At 43.5% G+C, this 23,090-nt stretch overlaps 1 protein-coding gene across 3 annotated transcripts in view; it reads right to left on the bottom strand.

The window, feature by feature from the left end:
* The window catches only part of ALS2CL (ALS2 C-terminal like), a 645,425-nt gene that overhangs the window by 121,803 nt on the left and 500,532 nt on the right, over positions 1–23,090 (bottom strand). For all 3 annotated transcript variants that reach the window (XR_013601601.1, XM_078662475.1, XM_078662474.1), the window contains exons 19-20: positions 22,015–22,108; positions 3,344–3,501 (exon numbers count right to left, since the gene is read on the bottom strand). Coding sequence is in view for 2 of the 3 variants with exons in the window: in XM_078662475.1 (XP_078518601.1) it covers positions 3,344–3,501; positions 22,015–22,108 (252 nt within the window). In the remaining variant the exon portion in view is untranslated. The remainder of the gene's footprint in view (positions 1–3,343; positions 3,502–22,014; positions 22,109–23,090) is intronic.

The following is a 23,090-nucleotide window of genomic DNA, read 5'->3' as shown; positions in this document are numbered from 1 at the left end:
ACTTGGGTTTTTTTTCTTCTTTCCAGCTGTTTTGATTGATGCTCTAGCTTACCCAGTATAATTTGCCAGGCAGAGTTCTTGTAACCTGAGATATAGAAATGTTGTGGAAAAAAGAAAATTTGATTGTATTTGTTTTATGCATTTTTCATGTCCTGTGCGGGGGCGGGGGTGGGGGGAGGAGTTAGGGGAATAAACGTTGTACATTTTTTTTGAATAAAAATATAAAAAAGAAATTTAAAAAAAAGAAAGTGCTCTGTCAGGATAAATTGATTGAGTGACCTGAGGTCAAGAATGGGACAAAGGGTACAGTTCTATTAGAGAGTAAATTCCTCCGTTTCTCTCTGGCAGGGGCTTGTGCACCACTGGGCTGGTCATATGGATTATTTTTCCAATAAAAGCTGCCTGGGTATGAAATGGAATGCACTGACCATTCTGGGGATTCAACTGGAGGTAGAGGTGGGGGCAGTTGTGTGACTTGCCTTGTTGGTGGAGGGGATGGTGGTGAGTGTAGCCATGATGGTGGAGGAGGAGGTGAGTGTGACCATGGTGGTAGAGCATGCAGTGCAAGCTTGGGTGTGAGAGGTTGTGGAGGAGGGCTTGTTCCCTGGTCCTTGTGCTTTTTTTGTCATTGGTGCTGATGTTTACTGTAGCCATGTTCCTCCTCTAAAGTCTGCCTCCTCTTTTTGTGAATTAGAAGTGACATGGAAAACTGCTTTGGTTGTGTGTGGCTTTGCTGGAATTCTGCCTTTTCAGGATGAATAAAGAGATGCTTTTCGTCTGGCGTTGAGCTCCTCTGCATGTCTCTCGAGGACGGGAGCTTCAGAGGTTTCTGAGGTTGGTGTTGAGGGGAATTTTCGGCTTCAACTTTGTGTCCGACGTTAGAGGAGCAGGTTTCAGCTCTGAAGGTGGATTCTCTGCAGATTTTGCAGCATGAGAGGGCAGTGCAATTGGGTGTAGCCTGACACCTCTTGGTAGATGGTGGTTTGGATCCAAAACTCGGTGCTGACTGGAAACCGATGAAATTGGTGGACCAGAGGCCTTTTTCCTGATGGTTTTGGGCTAAATGCCTGACTGCCTCTGGGCCTGTGTCTGCCTTAGTTTAGGGCTGTTTATGGGGACTTGGCTCTATCCCTTGGGTCATCTTAGGAGCTGATGTCGATCTCGTAAGGAAACTCTTCTGACCGAATCAGTTTCAGAATAGTTTCCGAATTATTCGGGTTCTGCGAGTCTGACCGACCCATTACAATGCATCCGGATGCTTCCGGATACGATTCGGTTGGATTCCCATTGACTTCAATGGGAGCCTGCATTCTGAACGAGAACACAGGCTTCTATTGAAGAAAGGGGTGGCTGGGGAAAATGGTGCACCCTGTGGCAGGCACCCCATGGTGCCTGCCACACTGTGCATTGTTAGAAAGGGGGGTCCCTTGGGTGCCCCCACAGGCCTGATTCAGAAAGCCCTGGGTGAAGGGGGGCCTTCTACGGCCCCCCAAAGACCGATTTTGACAGCTGTTTTGTTTCAGGCACACCGAATCGGTCATCGTAATCGCTCGTTTGGAAACCGTGCCCATAGAGCTGTACTATTCGGCTCCGAATGGCTTGGTCTGTACAAATGCTGTTCAGAAGTGATTTGGACAGCCCGAATGATTTCCGGGCATCGTAATCAGTCACTGGGAACTGTGTACGATTCGGTCGGAAACAAGGGTTCCAAATCGGATTCGGCAAATCCAAATCCGATTTGGAGCTCTTCAGAGCGGCATTGTAATCAACCCTTTAGTGTGTAGTCTAATCAAATCTGAAGGGTGTACCTTTTCTTCACCAAAGGTGCTCGAGGCTCTTGAGAAGAATATCTCAGAACTGGGCGTGGGTTGGGCGGCAGAGTGCCGGCGGATCCTTCCTTCTCAATGTCAAATGGGTCCTGTTCTCTTTATCTGGGGTGTCTTAGAACGCTCCATGCTGCATTTTTATATTTGACAAGCACCTTTCCCTACAATACCTCAATGTCTTATTACACCAGATTGCAAGACAGATATTGCATGTCAACTACTCATGGTCAGGAAAGAGACAGATGTTACAGACCCCATTGGGGTCAGCCCATGGAACTTGATCTTACATTTTGGGCAGAAATGGAAGGGTGTGTGTTTCATCGGCTCACATTTTCCAAGGCCAAATCTTCTGTAATCGAAGTGAGACCACGCAATGTCTCTCTGGGCATTGCATTGTCTGTTTCCAAAGCTTGAATAAATGTAAAAATGATCATTATCTTTCACTGGATACAATAACTGCTGTAGGGCCTGAAATCATAGCGAACAAATGCGTCAGTCCCAGAGCTGTGGCTACACCAGTGGCGGCTCCTCCTTCAGCAGTGCAAAAAAGGGAAAATAAAATGTTAACAGCATGCTGTTGTTATTTTATTTTTACTTGCTGATGCAGTTTTACGGGGCAGGGTGAGGCTGCTCACAGAGCAGGGGGAAGAGTGGTGAGTACTAAAGTGCGCATGATGGTTTGGCAGGCCGTCTTGGGCCAGTCAAACAGTCTTGCACACTTTTCATGTTCCCCACCAGGCTGTAATTCACAGCCTGATGCAGAACATGCACAGGCTCCCACTGCCTGTCTGAGCGCTGAACCACAGTGCTCAGACCAATCACAACGCAGCATTGCAGCATTGTGATTGGCTTTGGAGACACCTATTTGTTTCCTGCTTCCGTTACAGACTTGTCGGAGGGGAAAAGGAGGAGAGACGAGGCCGGCCAAAGAGGTAAGTGAATGTTATCTTTTTTACTTCCCAGAACCCTTCCTCGCCCCATCACCCCCGCATCACCTCTCCCCCCTCGCCCTCACCCGCACCGCCACCCCCGAGCCGTGCCAACTGCCACTGAGCTACACGTACGAGCCCCACGACAAAAAAAAACCATGAAGTTGGTGACCCATGTGCATTATGGACTTTGAGTGGAGTTACACAGTATGAAAGGGCTTGAAGTTTCATAAAATAACATCAACTTGTAATGTTCGAGCTCAACACTGGTTAGTTAGCAGGAATGTGCAAATAATGTGTATCTACCACCACACATGCTACAAACATCCAATGTTACAAGTGCAAACTGTGTCCACTTAAAACAACATTAGTATTTCCAAGGTGGGGGAATTACTCCAGATTACAAGTTAATACTACTTACATGAGCAGCCATATTATTTTGAAATAGTGCATTCTAGGTGCATGTTTGCTAATAACATTTTTTTAGTATTAAGTTTAAGTGATTGCAACAAACAGATAAACGTGACTAATTTTCCACATTTTATTTTGTGCAGGAATTTTGTTTCCAGATGAAGGCCGGAAACCTACCTATAGAACCCCCAGATTCTGTCAGCATGGTATTTAACTTCCTCTTGCGCCATGTCTAGGAGGTGCTTGCTTGCTCCCAACCCAGAGTACGTCGCCTGGAACACCCCAACAAGGGTCTTCAGAAGCTTTCCAAATGGGTGGACTGAAGATTTGAAGGCCTATCAAAGAAAGGAGAAGCAATGCAAATGTAAAATGTTGAACACAAGTCAAATATACTTTCAGCCTGACGGTGACCCCGAGCACAAAGCGCCAATGATTATATGTTATATGTTATAAGTGGGATTGAAGTAAGACTGGGACGTTCAAGCTTATGTGCTCTAAGAGGAAACTGTACTACCAGCAGTAAGCCACATGGGCTGTCACCCCTGTATGGGCAATGCAATGATGATTATATGTTATTTGTCATATGTTGTAAGTGCAAAAACCAATAAAAATATTTTTTTAAAAAGAAAAAAAATATTCAACAGATTCTGGATACTTCTGACAGCAGTAACATTCCCTTTTGTACTGAAAACATAAGTAACAGAAGCATGCACTCACCTGTTCCATCCTAAGAAAGGTTATTTGTGTGATACTCTATCTCTAGGGGTTTGCGTAACTAACTACTACATTCTCAATGTGTGATAGACAGTGAAATCAGCACCATACCAGAAAGTGGGAGTATCAAATCATGTATGCAGTGTGTGAACATATTACATATTGCAATACATTTTTATACAAAATGAAACATTACCTACAAATAATGGATGAGGGAGGAGGGCACTGCCCGATAGCTTGGGCACTCATTTACAACAACCTATTCACAGAATTTTCTCTCCAAACATAGGACGTAGACTAGAATTGTGATAAAGGAGCAGGCAGAGGATGTGGCCTAATGGCTAGAGCAGTCAACCTCGAAGCTGGGGACCTGGGTTTGCGTTTCGGCGCCGGCTCAACATTCTGTGATTCCGGGCAAATCACTTAGGGCCATATGTAAGACCCACCAATTTGCGACTCGCAAATGGCATCCTATTTGTGACTCACAATTTGCGACTCCCAAATTGGGATGTATAACAGTGTCTCAGAAACTGTTTGCTATTCCTAATGGGGTCACAAATTCCATGCCTCATGAATATTAATGAGGCAGGCGCAATTTGCGACCCCATTAGGAATGGCTAGTCCTCCCAGGGATGTTGGCCTGCTGGGGTCAGCAGACCACCATGTCTGGGACTGCTTTTAAATAAAGCAGTCTTTTTTTTTTTAAATGCAGCCTGTTTTCCTTAAAGGAAAACGGGATGCATTTAAAAAAGAAAAATGAAACTTTTCAATTTCATTTTTTTAAGGGCAGGCAGTGGTCCCAGGACCACTGCCTGCTCTTAAAAATATTTTCTCACATACTCACAAATGAGAAGGTGTCCCCTGCGGACCCCTTCCCATTTGCGAGTGGTCTACCACATACTTGAAGTAGGTGGTAAACTGCGAGTGTTTTGCGGCCACAAATGTGGTTGCAAAACAATTGTACATGGCATGGTGACTCACTATTAGGAAGGGAAGCCCTTTCCTAATAGCGGGAGTAGCAAATGCTATTTTGCGAGTCAGTGACTAGCAAAATAGCATTTGTACATGCCATTACCCTTCTTGCGGGCGCAAACGGGAGGATCTCCCATGTGCGGTCGCAAAAAAGGGTTGTACATTTGGCCCCTGATCTTACTGTGACTAAAAATGAATGTGTCCGTCTGTAATGCAACTGGTACTCCTGTAAAGCGCTCTGATACCTTCGGGTCGAGTTCCCGCTCTATAAAACTCCCCAAAAAACTAGATGGGAAGGGAAAGGTGCAAATTATTTCACTATACAGACAAACATGTCCTAGTGTGGTAAATAAATAATTAAATACCTGATCTATTTTTGACTAGATATACAATAACAGATAGCTCAATAAATAAGAGTCAAGATTCGAGGTAGCTGGAGTTTGCAGGTTTTAATACAGCATGAAGGACAGGAACAGGACAACCTGCACAGGCATAGGATGGCAGAGCCCGGCAGCTGCCGGGACAGGATCTGGGATGAGCGCGCTAGCTTTAATAACAGTACACAACATATATATACTAAAACAATTGCATTACATTCAGTGTAGTAGGCGTAGCAGTGGGTGGAGTTCATAGCAGTCGCGAAAGATAAGGCATAAAGTGGGTGTAACAAGAGGCGTATACATAGACATGTGATGTAAACGTAACAGAATATGTCATAAATGGGGCGGAAACATGGAGGGGGCTACCTAAGGAGCCGGGACCTCTGACCTAGTGGTGCGCACAAGCTGGCAATGACGTGTTACTAGGGAGAAGCTGGGGGCTATGACTTCTGCGCTAGAAGGAGAGACTAAAGTCTGGAGAGTCAGAGCGACATGTACCTAAACACTATCTAGTATCTGATGTTTAGAGAACATGTTGATAGAATCCAAAAGTTATCAGGGTAAAGGCTAACAGACTCTAAGACTGGTGCATACATAATTCTACATGTAGTGCGTGTCGAGGAATATTAAATGACCATTAATACAGTATTTCTCTTACATGGAGACGTAAAGGCTAGACCATGACTGAAACTATTGATGCGATTCAGTAGCTTAGGAATGCAGGGAAGGAGAGCTGGACTGATAACTAGAATCATAACATACTCTTGGCAGACTGGAGGCAGAGCCAGGCCGAGCCGGGCACTGTGAGGCAGGAAGTAAGTGAAGGGTCAGGGATACAGGTGGGGGCTGTATCGCTCCTCGGAGAGGGTTCAGAAGACAGGAGCTGAATCTGAGTCCGGGCCCTTTTGAGGCCTAGAAACGGGGACTTTACAATGAAATAACGTGCACACTGAGAAACGTGGCAACGTAACTTTACATAGACCTGATATTCGTTGTATTCACGAAAACTAGGAACTGGCATACTAGAGATGGACACAACTATAATTGCGTCTTTAATCGATCATAAGGGAACACATATGCATATTAATCATGCACATATAACATAACATGGGGAACACGTAGGCACATATAACATGGCAAAATTTACTTTTCCACATTCCCTCCTTGTGCCCTACGTTTCCATCAGGAAACATCTATATTCATGATACCATCTATCATTTCATACAGTATCATTTGCTCGTCTCGAATTTTCTTGGAACGGGACTTAGGACGGGACTTGGGACTAGGAATACATGATGTAGCACAAATGCCGCAAATCGCAGGGCCACATTGTAAACAGAGGCAGCAACTGAAAATGATCGCTACTGCAATACCTAGAAATGACAATATTTTCCATCCCCAGGCAGATATGATACTCCAAAACCAACCGGACCATGTCCAGGTGCCTGGATTCTGGTGTAACTGATGGGCAATTTTATGAGGTCTGGTTATAGCTGAATAAACAGACGGCGCGTTATTAGGAATGAAAATGCAGCAACTAGATCCGATGACTCTACATGCTCCTCCTCTATCGGCCAGTATGACGTCAAGAACGAGACGATTTTGGAGCACAACAAATCTCATAGCAGATTGCTCTTCGGTTAAGTTACCTAGGGCAGAAGTAGTCTCATTCACTACTGCTTCAAGGGTTCTGGTCAACCTACGGATTAGCTTACTATTCTGGATAGGGCCTATAAAGAAGAAGAATCCTTTATTAAAGTCTGTATACTGTTCTAGAGCAGTTTCAGTTTGATCGACAATCGGGGACTCAATCTCCCTTCTATGTCTAAGGTGTACTAGATGTGTGTTTCTATGATAATCAGATGGGGCTAGAAAAACTGGTGGCAGTAGGAAGGCAATGTAACAGGTTCCATCCCAATCGAGGGGCAGACGAACATATGCGGTCTGACCACAAACAAAATATGAATGACGTGAGGCTTTGAAAATAGATTTCCCACTGTCACTATACTTGACAATAGTAGTACAATCACTATGTCCTACATGTGCGGAACCATTATTTCTGACACATAATTCGCCTTTGACTGGTAGTACTGAAATAGCAGGTAAGTCTGGAGTAGGATCAGACTGAACATTCAGGACCATAAAATTCGAAGAATAATTACCCAAATTATAAACTTCATTTTCTAGATCTAACCCTGTTCTGTGGGGAAGACCTTGCTTGTCTGGAAAACATGTACTATTCAGAAGGGACATATCTGTTGAGGATGACGTTAACATGGACCATGCTCCACACGAACCATTATGTGAAAACGGATAAGGAAAGAGTGGCAGAACTCCCTTCGGTGTCTGGAAAGGGGGGAGTCGACCACACACCCAACAATTAGTGGCATTGCTGGTCTGGTGTGAAAAATGTAGCATTCTGATAAATGTATTGTTTCGCATAGCAAGACGATAGGATAGTTCGTGAGGAGGCAGATCACTAAACGTGTGCTCTACTGTAGCATTAGAAAACTTATTTACATGAGAAATTGAAAAACATAAATGCAATGCATAACTTGTGCAGGTAACCATCAAACTCAGAAACAATATAAAACTTAGAAAAACGATACATCTGATTGAGTTTTGACTAACTCTCTCACTATGGGGGTCTATCTCATACATGTCAGAAACCTGTCTAACCGTTTCACCCGAGGGGGACTTAGACAATTAAACTCGCTGACTTATTTTACTAGACCGGAGTTTACTTTTATACTCCTGCTGCGGAGTTTTCTCTAACAGGGGAGGCTTGGAATCAAAGTCAATAGCGGGACAGTCCTTGAGAATAGGGCAATTTTTAGAATCGGAAATGTCTGTAGAAGTGTCATTGAACGTTTTAGTTCTTAGTCCATGAAATTTCTTGACGTGAGACAGGTGCACCCAGCCTTTTCGGCCTTCCAACTTCACGGCTGTACGGGTGGTCAGAAGGACTAACTTCGGCTCCTTCCAGCGAGGTTCCAGCGGACTTGAACGATCAAAGTTCCTGATTAAAACCAGAGTGCCGGGAAGGACCTCGTGTGGCTTGACTTCAGTATTGTCGGGAAATGCAGCGGCAACCTGTGAACGACAAGAGTGTAGGGCAGACATCAAGGAAGCTAGGTAATCTGTCAGCATATTACTGGAAACATCTGTAATACTTCGGGGTCTAGGTGTACCCCACATGTTCGGGGGTCGGCCGAATACGACCTCATAAGGGGACAGACCTGATCTGGAATGTGCGACCATGCGCATATAAAATAGGGCGACTGGCAGAGCTACTAGCCAGTCCACACCTTTCTCTTTACAGACTTTGGCGATGCGGATTTTTAGGGTCTGGTTATGTCTCTCTACGAGACCGGCTGCTTCTGGATGGCGTACGCAATGGAACTTCCACTGGTACCCTAACAAAAGGGAAACATGCTTCATAAGTTCAGATGAGAATGGCTGGCCGTTATCAGAATACACGACCCTAGGGAGTCCATAGCGGGGGAAAAATTCACGAACCAACTGCTTGGCAGTGGTCGCGGCTGTGTAATCTGGAACTGGATATGCTTCTGTCCATCTGGACAAAGCGCATACAACTACAAGGACATACTTGAAACCTCGACATCGCTCCATCTGAATATAATCCATCTGGAGGACCTCAAAAGGGTGGTCAGGAGGCTGAAATCCACCTTGTTCCACCGGGACACTTTTACCTGGATTGAACTGGCAACATATCATACAGGTGCGGACTTTCTGCTTGGCTGCAGCTCGTAAATGCTTGTTGAACCAAATGTTCTGGATACTGTCTAACATGGCTTTTTCTCCTAAATGTGCAGGACTATGTGCGGTATTAATAATGATTTGAACCATAGAGTCGGGGAGAAACCATGTGGCTTTTCCCTTCGTCACCCATCCCTGATCTGTCTGGACCCCTCCTTGTTCGGACCATTTCCTGATTTCTTCGGGAGTAGCATGTGACTGGATATCTATGACATCTTGAGTGGGGTCCTTAACTGTCATACATGTAGTCGGATCTGGAGTGGATGTCGGTGTCTTGTTAACTGGTATGTCTGGTGTCTAAGCAGTAAGCTTGGCTGTTCGATCTGCTAGATCATTACCTTGAGAAATAATGTCAGTGATTTTCGTGTGTGCTTTGCACTTCATGATAGCGATAGATGTCGGTAAATGTATTGCATCTAACAGAGCTTGAATAAGGAAACCATGCTGAATCTTGGTTCCATGAGAAGTCATGAAACCTCTTTCTTGCCAAAGCACTCCGAAGTCGTGTACAACTCCGAATGCATAACGTGAATCTGTGTAAATGTTAACTTTCAGGTTCTTGGCACGTATGCAGGCTTGGGTCAGAGCAACTAGCTCTGCTGCTTGGGCGGACAGAGTGTCAATACGGTGTGTCTCTATAACTTCAGTGTCAGTAGTCACTGCATACGCGGCTACTAGTTCTCCTGTACTTGTTCTCATACATGAACCGTCCACATAAAGTGTCAGGTCAGGATCTGGTAACGGAATATCTGTCAGGTCTTGTCTTGGCTTTGTCATGGTGTTAACAACTTCCACACAATCATGTGTGGCAGGATTTGAAGTAACTGACGGTAACAGTGTAGCAGGATTTAGAACGTTGCAGCGTCTGATTTCTATGTGTGGCTGGAACAGTGACAGTTCATAACCTGTCAAACGTGCAATTGTCAAGTGCTGAGTCTGTGTTCGGTTTAAAAGAACTTCCACGGAGTGTGGAACTTGTACTGTCAAGGAGTGTCCTAATACTATGGAATCACTTTGTCTGATAGCTAGTGCTGTGGCTGCAACTGACTTGAGGCACGCAGGCAGAGCCTGGGCTACTGGATCTAGTGTGCTCGAAAAATAAGCACAGGGCCTGTATTGTCCGGCTTGATCTTGTGTAAGAACAGATAATGCTGTACCATCACGTTCTGTGACAAAAAGTGTAAAAGGCTTACTGTAGTTCGGTGTAGCCAGAACAGGTGCTTGGCATAAAGCTTTCTTTAACTCATTAAAACTAAGTGTATGTTCAGATGTCCAAGGGAGAACAGTCGATACGGCTGCCTCCTGTGTCGTTAACTGTATCAGTGGCTTGGCTAGGAATGCATACTGAGGAATCCATTGTCTGCAATAAGAAGTAAGGCCGATAAAAGCTCGTACCTCCTTCTGGGTCTTGGGCTGAGGAAGACTCGCTATTAACTGGATGCGATCGGGTGTCAACTGCCTACCCCACTTGGACAGTAAGTGGCCTAAGTAGATCACTTGCTGGACACAGAATTGAAGCTTCGAAGGGGACACCTTGTGCCCCATCTCGGCTAGGAAATACAGGACTGTAAGTGATGCTCGCTCGCAAGCACGTTCAGAGCGGGCCGTGATCAGTAGATCATCGACATACTGGAGCAGGGCAGTGTCAGCTGGCATGTGAATATTGTCTAGTTGTCTCTTAAGTGCTTGACTGTAAATGCTAGGGCTTTCTGTAAAACCTTGAGGAGCTTGTGTAAATTTATAGCTCCTCCCATTTAAACAAAAACCGAAAAGGTACTGGCTATCTGGATGAATTGGAACACTGAAAAATGCATTCTTGAGGTCGATAACAGTAAAAAATATTGCCTCAGAATCAATAGCTGTCAACAGAGATGAGATATCTGGAACAACTGGGTACTGGGGAATGATACATTTATTAAGTTCTCGAAGGTCAATCACTAATCGATATACTGGAGGTGCACTTGGATCAGTACGTTTCATGACTGGAATGATAGGAGAATTACATACATTGGAGTCAGTTTCTACAACTACTCCTTGAGCAATGAGCTCGTCAATAATTTTGGATAAGGCTGCTACAGCCTCAGGTGGCAATCTGTACTGTCTAATTCGTGGTAACACTACACCTGGTTTGAGAGTCACACGATGTGGTGTGATTTGCATAAAACCAACATCAGTTGGACCTTGCGCCCATAGATGCTGCGGAACATTGGACAATCTCGGATCAAAATCTCGTAAAACATAGTGACCCTTGAAGTCACGCAAAAACAAACGTATTCCCTCTGGGGAACAACATATGACTGCACCTAATTCTTTCAATGTCTTAATACCTAACAAATTTTCTGGACATGACTTTGTAAGCAATAGATCAGTAGTTCGGGACAATGGACCAACTTCTAGAGTAACTGGCTTTGATATCTCGTTTACAATAGGCTTTCCTGAAAATCCAAGGGAAACATTTCTAGAGCCTGAGAGCGGAGCCCCTGGAACCTCGTCATGACTGATAGTAGTCCTACTTGCCCCTGTATCAATCAAAAACTTTCTGTCTTTCCCTAATACTTGACTATGTACATAGGGACCCTCTTGATCTACAGGAATCTCGATGAGAGGCAAGCCTACCTCCCTCCCTAGGCTGTTTCATGAATACGCTTGATACTCTGGATACTCTGTCTGAGCATACTGGTACATCTGCTGTGTAACATGCTGTGTTGCAGCGATAGGCTGCGGTACTGGAACTGTCTGTTGTGCATTCTGTGGCTGAGAAGTCTGTGAAACTTGTTCTTGTCTAGGCGGACGTGGTCTTTCTTTAGTTTTACCAGTGGCTATGTTGTGTTTCAGAACTGCACACTCGTTTATAAAATGACCTGGCTGTTTACAATAATTACAGGTCCCTTTAACGGGAGCTGCAGGATGACTGGCTTGATTCGGACCCCTCTTCTGACGGTCTTGTGGAACAGATTGTGCAACTAGTACTTTCATTTTCGTGTCTTTCATACGTCTTCTCTCGTGTTCTTGCTCTTCCCTGATTCTATTCTGGTGATACTGGAGCATCTGTAACATCTGGGACGGAGTACTAGCTTGCCATGTACTTTCGACTTTCAAAACTCGATTCTTAACTTGTGGACTTGAATTCTCGACTAGTTTAGTAACAAAAAGATGAGGGTATGACTCGCTACTCGTCTTTAAACCACTGTTTATGATAAAACATTTCTCGAATCTGGAATAAAAATCACTAGTGTCTTTGTCTTGTTTCTGTTTACATGCTGAGATTGCATCCCAGTCTTCCTTTTTAGTGGCTAATAACCTAGGCAAAACTTGTATCAATAATTCTGGTAATTCTTTACATTTGTCTCCGAGACCGGTACCTGGTACTCGTATCTTATCTTCAGCTTCTAGAGCTGTCCAATCGATCTTTTTCTCTCCCACCTCCCATTCTTTTTCCTTGAGTTTTTCGTATACCCCTGCGGGCAACAGGACTTTTAGCATTTTAATAATATCTGGATACGTGTATTCTCCCATACGGAGCATGTCTTTTAGTTCTCGGTGGAACCCTGCTGGATCTTTGTCGTGACAGGGAATTAACTTCTTCATTTCTAAGAGTTCCATCTTGGTAACTGGGGTGTAAACGAATACTCGTTGCATTTCACCAACCTGTGTCCTAACTGGGTGTACTTCTCGTAACGGATTCTGTCTATCTATGTAAAACGGTTTACTTTCTGGGGGTGAGACGTGAACAAAATGCGGGTTCAGAAACGTTCTATATTTGTGGCGCTGTTCTAGAATGACACTAATTAAATCGGTACCTAAACCTTTCCATCTATACTGGAGTAACTCGTTCAGGATATCATGTAACGGACCTGGATCAGAATGTTGACCCTCATATAGTGTAATGAGGTGCTGGATCATATACATACCCACCAGTCGCTGCTCGGCTGGGGGCAGTTTCAGAAACATTTGTGCCGCTATTTCGTCTGGAAAAGTGGTGGAATCAGTAATCCATCGGACTGCTGATCGGGCTAGTTCTTGTTCATGCATGGTACTTAACTCACAATAACCGATTCGTGATTTCAGAATGTGATCGGTAGCTTGAAATACTTGTTCTAGAGAGCCTTGTTCTGGTGCTGGAAGATGAAAGACTTTCTTGTGTTCTAGGCGTAAATGTCGGTCTGGAAATCTAGATTTACCTACATACGCTATTCTGGCGGGATTCTCGTCGTCTACCTCTTCACTAGAAGAGTCATTTTCTTTTTCGCTTACTCGAGCTTCTTTGCGTTGTTCGTGTAACCTTATTATTGCTTTACGTATTTTCTTGTACATACTCTCGATACTATTGAGTGTCTTGTGCTTACCCTCGGCTATATTATCACTCCATCTTGTCAGAATTTTCATTTCGTTCAAATCTTTAGTCGGATAATCTTGTTCCCTAATTAAACAATTGATCAGAAACTTTAATAGCATGAACTGAATCTCAGCTTTCCTGAGAGACATGACTTCACCAATACTTTCTGGATCTTGTCCTGTACGAATGAAACGATACATTCTGTCTAGATCTTCTTTCATATTCGGTAGGGTGACCAAATACTCGGACACCTGTCTTATACGCACGGAATATATAACCATACTATCCTCACCTGGAACTGGATCATAACAGTAAGAGCTCGCCTGATTTCTGCAATGGACTGATATTTGGGCGTACGCTGTAACGCACGTTCATGTAACTCGACTAACCCTAGACGTCTATTTGGCGGCGGGGTACCAGGAGGACCTCCTCCCGCGGCCCCTGAACTGGAATCGTCGACTGATACTCTTCATGCTGGCAGAGTGATCGATGTAGCGGGTACTTGTAATGTAGGCTGGACCGGGGGTACCGTAACAGGTGCCCCGGTGGCTGGAGGAGCAGAAATTACATTATTTACAGGAGCTGGCGGAACAGGATTTGCATATTCTGGGACTGTGTCGTCCAAATAGGACGAGAGAAAAATATCAGCTGCGGTCGGTTTGTGACGTAGCTTGGTCGGAACTAAGGGCGGCGGAAAATTACTGGATGCCTCCGGGGTTGCTCTTGGCAAGCCCTCGGCAAGAAGAGGATACATACCCTTAATGAGGGCATTTCTCTGTCTGTCTGACTGTTCGGTTTTAACTCGTTCACCTATTTCGATTAATTCCCTTTCTTGGGCTCTTTCTGAGGATTCTCTACTCAATTCGGACTTTCTGATTTCTTTTTCTGTTCTTTTATGAGATTCTTTGCGCCATAACTCGATGGCATCTTTCTGTGACTGTCTGGCTTTCTTTTTCCATAATGCTTCTTCTACTCGCATGATGCACTCGGCATCCCACGTACCTGATACGGGCCATCTATACTTTTCTTCTAACTGTTTGGTGTACTCCACCCATAAATCTAGATATAATATGGCACTTATGCCATGCTTATGATACATAAAATGACCTGGACTGTCCCTAGGCGGGACAGGAACTGCTTCTTCTAACAGACCTTTTCTAGTTCTTAACTGACGTAACTTGGAGAATAGAGGCATGACTGGGCTAGAGTCTAGACACAATACAATACACAATGAACACGATAATTACTGAAGAACAACACATTCATACCACGACATTGAAATACATGAATGACATTTAAGATAACAGTTCGGGCAAAATACTACCTGGAATACCAAAAACAGAATACATGAATTTCTCGAGAACAGAACAGACTAGAACAGAAACTAGATGCACTGCTAAAACAGTACGAAACTTACCGGTCTCATAAAGAGACACGTCAGGACCCGCATCCACCTAAGTGGACACTTCGTGTTGGATCTGTGTACCCAAACCCACGGACCAGAGACAATACAATTGACCCTGTCTAGATACTACCCCAGCAACGGTACTCACCGGGCAGCAAGAACGGAAGGCCTCGGACTGGACTGGACTGCTACGATGACGGACGGACTTCGGACTTCTGTTACGGGTGGGCCTGCGGATACCTCGGACCTTGGACTCTCGGCTTGGGCTCTGGTCGGGACTCGCCGCGTTCCTCCACCGCCTCGTCTGGATGCTGGACCGCAACCTCCGTCTCCTCCGTGGGCCTGAGGGATACTTGAAGCAGAAATATCTGCACGTGGCCGGTATGGTTCCGTCACGGCTGCAGAGGATCAGGGGGCTTGCGTGGCTTCACCGGCGCGTGGGGAAAGGGTAAGTCCCTATTCGGGCGCCATTATGTGGTAAATAAATAATTAAATACCTGATCTATTTTTGACTAGATATACAATAACAGATAGCTCAATAAATAAGAGTCAAGATTTGAGGTAGCTGGAGTTTGCAGGTTTTAATACAGCATAAAGGACAGGAACAGGACAACCTGCACAGGCATAGGATGGCAGAGCCCGGCAGCTGCCGGGACAGGATCTGGGATGAGCGCGCTAGCTTTAATAACAGTACACAACATATATATACTAAAACAATTGCATTACATTCAGTGTAGTAGGCGTAGCAGTGGGTGGAGTTCATAGCAGTCGCGAAAGATAAGGCATAAAGTGGGTGTAACAAGAGGCGTATACATAGACATGTGATGTAAACGTAACAGAATATGTCATAAATGGGGCGGAAACATGGAGGGGGCTACCTAAGGAGCCGGGACCTCTGACCTAGTGGTGCGCACAAGCTGGCAATGACGTGTTACTAGGGAGAAGCTGGGGGCTATGACTTCTGCGCTAGAAGGAGAGACTAAAGTCTGGAGAGTCAGAGCGACATGTACCTAAACACTATCTAGTATCTGATGTTTAGAGAACATGTTGATAGAATCCAAAAGTTATCAGGGTAAAGGCTAACAGACTCTAAGACTGGTGCATACATAATTCTACATGTAGTGCGTGTCGAGGAATATTAAATGACCATTAATACAGTATTTCTCTTACATGGAGACGTAAAGGCTAGACCATGACTGAAACTATTGATGCGATTCAGTAGCTTAGGAATGCAGGGAAGGAGAGCTGGACTGATAACTAGAATCATAACATACTCTTGGCAGACTGGAGGCAGAGCCAGACCGAGCCGGGCACTGTGAGGCAGGAAGTAAGTGAAGGGTCAGGGATACAGGTGGGGGCTGTATCGCTCCTCGGAGAGGGTTCAGAAGACAGGAGCTGAATCTGAGTCCGGGCCCTTTTGAGGCCTAGAAACGGGGACTTTACAATGAAATAACGTGCACACTGAGAAACGTGGCAACGTAACTTTACATAGACCTGATATTCGTTGTATTCACGAAAACTAGGAACTGGCATACTAGAGATGGACACAACTATAATTGCGTCTTTAATCGATCATAAGGGAACACATATGCATATTAATCATGCACATATAACATAACATGGGGAACACGTAGGCACATATAACATGGCAAAATTTACTTTTCCACACTAGGGATGGTGAGGGAAGTATAATTGCCCTTTTCCTATGTTGCTAAAACTCCTTGCTCTGAATTCAGGCAACATCCTCAACGGCCTGTCTGAAAATTACATTTTCATCTCAGTGAAGTATGTATCTATTAGTCATTTCCTTCCGCAGTATTTTCGTGGTTAAGAAAGGTTGATGTCAAATGAATACAAAACGACAAATCTATTTTCACTGCACTTCATCACGGTGCATTAACTGTCCAGAACCCAGGTACCTCCCTTTTATGCATCAACTTTACACTTGTCGTTGACCAAGTACATGGCTCCTCTGCCTATTGGCTAGGACATGCATACTGCACTTTACTGTCGCCTTGTTATACTGTCCCCTGTCAGTGGGTATTGTCACCGTAAAACTCTAACAGAGAAGGTGCCTATTTATTTGTGATTTTATATAATTCCTAAGGGAAGACTAGTGAGATTCTCGGTGACCAGAATGGAAAGCCAAAGCTAGTATAGGACTCTTATAAAGGCTCATACAGCAAAGTATTGTCCTCCTAGGAGGATAAGAAGACAGTAGGACATCACGGCAACCACCATGAATCGAGAAAGAAAGCTATTTGTGTTTTGGCATAATGTTTTAATGGAAATCAGCATGCAAACTGTATGCAAGACTTAAAATCCATTGAATAATTATGTGTGTTTGAGGTGAAAAGAAAAAAGAGACAGTATGTATGTGAGATAATCACCTTACAAGGTTTTTGAATCACGCACTCCGATGTGCTCAAATTGCTCCAGTGTTTTTTTGTTTTTATTTATGTTCGTGGGCGTTCGCTGAGGTATCGTCCCCTAAACCCGGGCGTATTAAAGTTACTGCAGGTAGCACTTCCAATGCCCGAAATGCATTGGGGTTAATACTAATGTGCTTAACACATTGTGGATAATCACCAATGGATCCAAGTAAATCATGTAAAATTCTCATGAAAACAATGAGCATCAATCACTGCACAATACATGAAAAAGAAGTTTTGATTGCAAATGTGGACCACCTTGAATTATTCGAGTAATTTTGTGATTTTTGAGATAATCATCTTACACATCTGCACACCACATTCATGGTTCAGTCACGAGACACCGGACTTTCAAATCCCAAATATTCTCTGTATGGTATTGAGGTTGCTACGTTGTGCAGGGTAGTAAATGTATTGTAAATGTATTTGAGCTTGTAAAGCGCACTGCTACCCGTCCGTAGGTTTCCTGGCGCTGTATAACTCTGGGGAACCCGTCCTGGCTTTCCCTGTGGGATGGTCCCTGCTGGGAGTCCCCAAGGTTGAGCCAGGCATCCCCAGAGTTGATGGGGCCGTTGTGGAGATTAGGCAAGCTAATGCCCAGAGTTGCCGAGTGGAACCCCTGATTAGAGTAAGCACCTAAGCGAGAATTATCGAGTCCGCTGACCCAAGTCCTCGACCCCGGTAGTAAAGTAATCCTGCTGGGCTCTAGTGGCAGGGTTACAGTAGGATTTGAGAAAATGTTGTTTCAATGTGCTTCAACTGACACATTTGGAAAGGTGCCTTGTCGCTCACTGTAAATGCCAGATGCAAGGAACCCAAAATGGTTTTGAACAACAGGTGGGCTAAGTGCACCCCCACTACAGAGGATAAACTCCTAGAATCGGCCAAAAGCTTACTCCTCCAGAAGTATATTACACCTGGAAATCCCTTAGCTGCATGGGAGATTCTCACCAAGGAATTCAGCAATACATTTGCCACCAATATCACAATCATAAGTGCGCCCAAGGCTGGGAGGCGCCGGGCAAACACCATTGCTTTGCAATTTGCGCAAAACAAGAGGCTCAAGCACCATTAGGTCTGGTCACCAAACACTGTCAGCTTCTAAACTGGCATGCACTGTGTGAGTGCATAAATATGAAGTAATCATGGATGAGACCGGCATAGGTGCCATTTACATTATGAGTGATGTTATGTGCATCCATGCCAATAACCGATTGAGCGTAACATCTACTAAAGTACAAGTATGCAAAATTTAGGGATGTCTATATACCTATCATGCCTGAAAAGCCAGAAATTGCATGAAATGAAAAGGCCTATTGCTATGACATAAGAACCTTAAAGCATAATGTTATGATCATGAACTGCTGCTGAGATCATATTTATAACCTGATGAGGGGCCTTGGACGCTGATGTTTGCAAAATGTCAGCTTCATCCCAGTTCTTTGATAGGTCACATTGGAAGTGAGCTGTGGCAACCAGTTTTACCTGTGGTGAAACGAAGGGCGTGCATGATCACAGAGGTTGACCTGAGGGCATCCTTGCACTGTCAGCATTTGGAAGTTTACATGTGGAGACATAACCATTCCTATTAACTACCATGCTAGTGGAAGGGAATAAATAAGGCCACACTACCCTCTTCCCCAGTAGCTATGAGACGTGGACACCAGACGCAAACTAGTTGTATTGTCTGCCATTATACGTGTATGTTTGGGTGTATACAATGTGAATTAATATTCTTAGTTCGGCAGATGTCATGTTTTCATAATTCATTAACAATTTAAATGTTTGTAATTTCCTATGTTTGCACCTCTGTTATGTTTACAATTTGATGATGTGGGTCTAAAGGTACCTGCAATTTGTCAGTTATTGTTACAATATTTATTTATTTGAGTTTTTTTTACATTACTTTAATATTATTACATTGTAGTATATATAGATGTCTACAATGTCTGCATTTGCAAGACCATTTTTAAATTAATTTCATTTTTTTAAATTCTGTAAATATTTTTGCAAATGCAATGTATATGGGTGTCTTCGATGTCTACATTTATAAGAGCAGGCGTTGGGCTTTGTGCTGGTAGTGTTATTCCATTCTTCTGTGTAGTACTGCTGAGTAACTATGTGAGCTGTGTGATTTACTCCAAGGCTTGGCTGGAGTGCAGGAATACGGAAGGAGAAGCAAAGTCAAAACAGCAGAGTTTGGGGTGCAGATCATCTGATCATCCTGTCATCAAATCTCCCCCCACCCAGGGGGGATCGTGGTATTAGGGCCTTCGGCCTGTCTTCGGCTGGATCCCCTACATGCTCGGGCTCACTTGCGGCCTTCTTTTTCCATGCAGAGAACTCCTTCATGCCGGCGTTCAGCTCTCAGCTTGGCATCCGGCGTTTAAGGCTCATCTCGGCGTGTGTGATAGATATTCTCCATTTTCCAGTCGGTCACCCATGCCACTCCCACATTTACACAAAAACATATACCTACGCTTGGAAAGTCCCCTGAACTTGAGACAGGGAACTCCACACATAAAACATAGGGCAGGTCTAGGTGTAGATTACCGCCTATACCTTAGAGAATTGCATTTTTATTTGACGTAGTATTGCAAGAATATTACATTACATATTCAAAAATGCTTTGACAAATAGACCCAACTGTAGCTACCTTATGATATTCCCCATGATAAAGCAGCTGAAATGATCGCTTGGCAGACTAATTAACTGGTCCTATGAAGTTTGTATAGACAACTGTTATATGATGAGGACGTTGCGTAACTGCAATGGACTATTGGCTAATGCCCAAAAGAAGGTCATTCAAAAATTACAAACCGTTAAAAACGCAGCAGCAATAATTTTATCAGGAACACCTAAATTCAAACCCATCTCCAACATACTTAAGAACTATCATTGGTTATCGGTAAAGAACCGGATAAAGTTTAAAATACTCTGCATTGCTTTCAAGGCATCTCGTAAAAATGGACCTGAATTTTTGATAAATCACCTAAAAATTAATGTACCCAACAGAGCACTCCGGTCATCCGATGCTTTTCAGCTTAAGGTTCCACGCACGAAAACATCCTGCAGAAGATTCGTGGTCACCACAGCTAAGCTATGGAATACCATCCCATTGGAGATTAGATCCTGTCAATCTTTGCTCACTTTCAGAAAATTGATCAAAACTTGGCTTTTTAATCAATAAACGCTTCTGGTCACTTACTGCAGTCCGTAGCGCCGAGACACCCCAGGGTATTTGTTCGCTTTAAAAATCTCAAATAAATAAATAAAGAAGAGGTTCTGTTAGAGGAAGAAGTTCAATAAAATAGGCTCCATCGATTGTAAAGGATAGCAGTAACGTCTTGTGGCCAAATACAGCTACCATCTTCACAGACTTTGTATGTTTTTTTAAAAGACTACCTTAGTGAGGTAAGAAAAAATGTTGAACAGGAGACCATTAAAAAGATAAGACAGTTCCAGGGAGAGATTTGAGATAAAGGGAAGACATCAAGCGAGAGAGGACAGAGGGAGATAGAAAAAGAGAAAGAGAATATGTTCATGGGTCTGGTGGTTGAGTGGACTAACACATCCATTGCAGGATCTGTGTATGATCTCATGGTCACAGGATCAAATCCCAGCAAGCCATTCATCCTTGAGAGGTCAATAAAATGAGTACTATTGAGCTGGGTAACAATAAACAGCTGTTATTCAGCCTCTATAAACCCTTGAGGGAGAATGTGCTCTTTACAAATGTACATTATGTTAGAGCAAGTAAAAAAGAGAGAGGAAGGGAAGAAGAGAGAGGGAGACAGAGGTAACAAGAGAGATGGATTGAGTTGGAGAGAGATAAATAAAAAGTGACCAGGGAAGGACAGTGAAAACGAGAGACAATGAAAAATTGAAAGTGATAGACTGGGAAAGAGAACAAGTAATATAGAAAAAAAGGTAAGCGAGAGAAGAAAATAAATGGTAGAGAGAAAGAAAGTTGAAGGCAGGGTGAATGCAGGCAGAAAGAGAGAAAACAATGTACAAAGAAAAATGGCATAATGGTGAGAAAGAGAGGCAGGATAAAAAAAAATAGATGAAATAGGAAAGATTAGAAGTAAATGAATAGATGAAATGGATGAGGAAATGGGTGCATGGATAGCTGGAAACTACATTAAAGACTGTGCAAATAAAAGGACAGAGATTGAGAAATTGATAAATAGGGCAAATATTTACAAAGAATGGCACACTGTTTGTGATGGGTAGTTTCGTTGTTCCAAATATTCATGTATTTCCTTTATGCACTCACATTTTGATTAAAAAAAGCATGGGTGCCTGTCTGGCAGCACAGATGCTGTGCATCATTTTGCAGCCACATCTGCTGCTTTCGATCTCATTGGCTCCAATGGGTCATGTATGGGAGGGTAAAGGGCCGATCATATCCGCAGGCCCTAAAACCTACCCTCCCCCATGCGGATTAGGGAGAGTATTTTCCTAGGTGGGATTTAAATGGTCCACCGAGGTGAATGTGCATCATTCTTAACATAGGCAGTAAATGCATCTCGCTCAGCAATGCTCATACAGGGGTATATTGTACAGATTGGTTTCTTCTTTTTTGAATCAGGAGTACATCAAGCATTCCGATGTGCATATGTTCTGAATTATTTCACTTGCACAACTGTGGTGTTGCATGGGAGGATATGTTTTTGTAATCAATGCATGTGAAGTGGAGTAATAGTAAGGTATCCGTACTGGGCACATGTATGAGTTCCACTTTTTCAGAACGAGGCAAAAACCACTGACAAGAAGATAAGGGTAGAGCATATTGAGATGTCAGTATTGAAGGCAATTAGAAGTACCTTTTCAAGATAGCATTGCAACTGATCTGGATCTTGAAACTTCCAAATGTCTTTCAGCACAGCTTGTATTTTTCCTGAAAATTCTTCTTTCTCCCTGCATGAAAAAGAAATGATAGGGACACACTTTTATTGATATTTGATTATTTAAACTCACAAGGGAACAGACAGGCAATCAGCTCAACAATGTATCTACAGTTTGTATTCAAAGCTCCAGAGAGCTTCCTGTGATGAAGAAATAGTGGATCCTGATCACTGAAAGATGAGTTCCTGCTGGAGTTGTGGGTTAGTTGTGCTCCTTGGAGAAGATTGTCTCTTTCCATATGGTTGCCAAGATAAAATTAGGATACCTTCTGAAAGCTAGTCCTTTACAAACTACTAGTGTTGGAAATTCCCATTTATGTGTGGTGTACCCCATGACTTTTGCCTTGACTCGGCCTTTACTCCTGCTGACAAGGGTTAAGGTGCTTGTACTCCCCATTTCAGTATGATGCAATTGCCACACTCCTAATTAGTTTATTTAACCCTTCCGCTGCACGCTTAGGCCCCTGTAAATATTTGTCCACGTAAGGTATCCACGCCAAATTTACATCCTTTTCTTCCAACATCATGGGGATTGTAAAGGTACCCAGCATTTGTTGATTGCCCTGGAGGAGACACATAAATTAGCCAGAATACAGCTACATTTTGTTTTTGGGGGAAAAATTGGAAAAGAGTACTGCAGAAGCAAGCATCTGATTGTTTCCCTGCAAATGGAAGCAAAGGGTTTTTGGTGCTGAAATCAACATCTTCCCAGCTTTCAGGGACAGACAGACTTTTGTCAGAAAACCAAAACGTTTTTACACAGTTTTGGCATTTTACTGAGACATAGCCTATTTTTGCTTCTTTTTGTGCTTTCAACCTCTTTCCAGTTGGTGGTGGAAATGGGTATGAAAGCAATAATGGATCCTGGAAAACTATACATTTCTAAAATGTAGATAGAATTCTGAATTCAGCAAGGGGTTATTTGTGTAGATCCTTCAAGGTTTTGTTTTTATAGAAACTAACAGTTGAAAATAGGAAAAATTGAAAATGAGTTG

Source organism: Lissotriton helveticus, chromosome 10, assembly GCF_964261635.1.
Source record: "Lissotriton helveticus chromosome 10, aLisHel1.1, whole genome shotgun sequence".
NCBI lineage: Eukaryota > Metazoa > Chordata > Amphibia > Caudata > Salamandridae > Lissotriton > Lissotriton helveticus.
The sequence above is the reverse complement of the archived record's forward strand: the minus strand, read 5'-3'. Positions and strand labels throughout refer to the sequence as shown.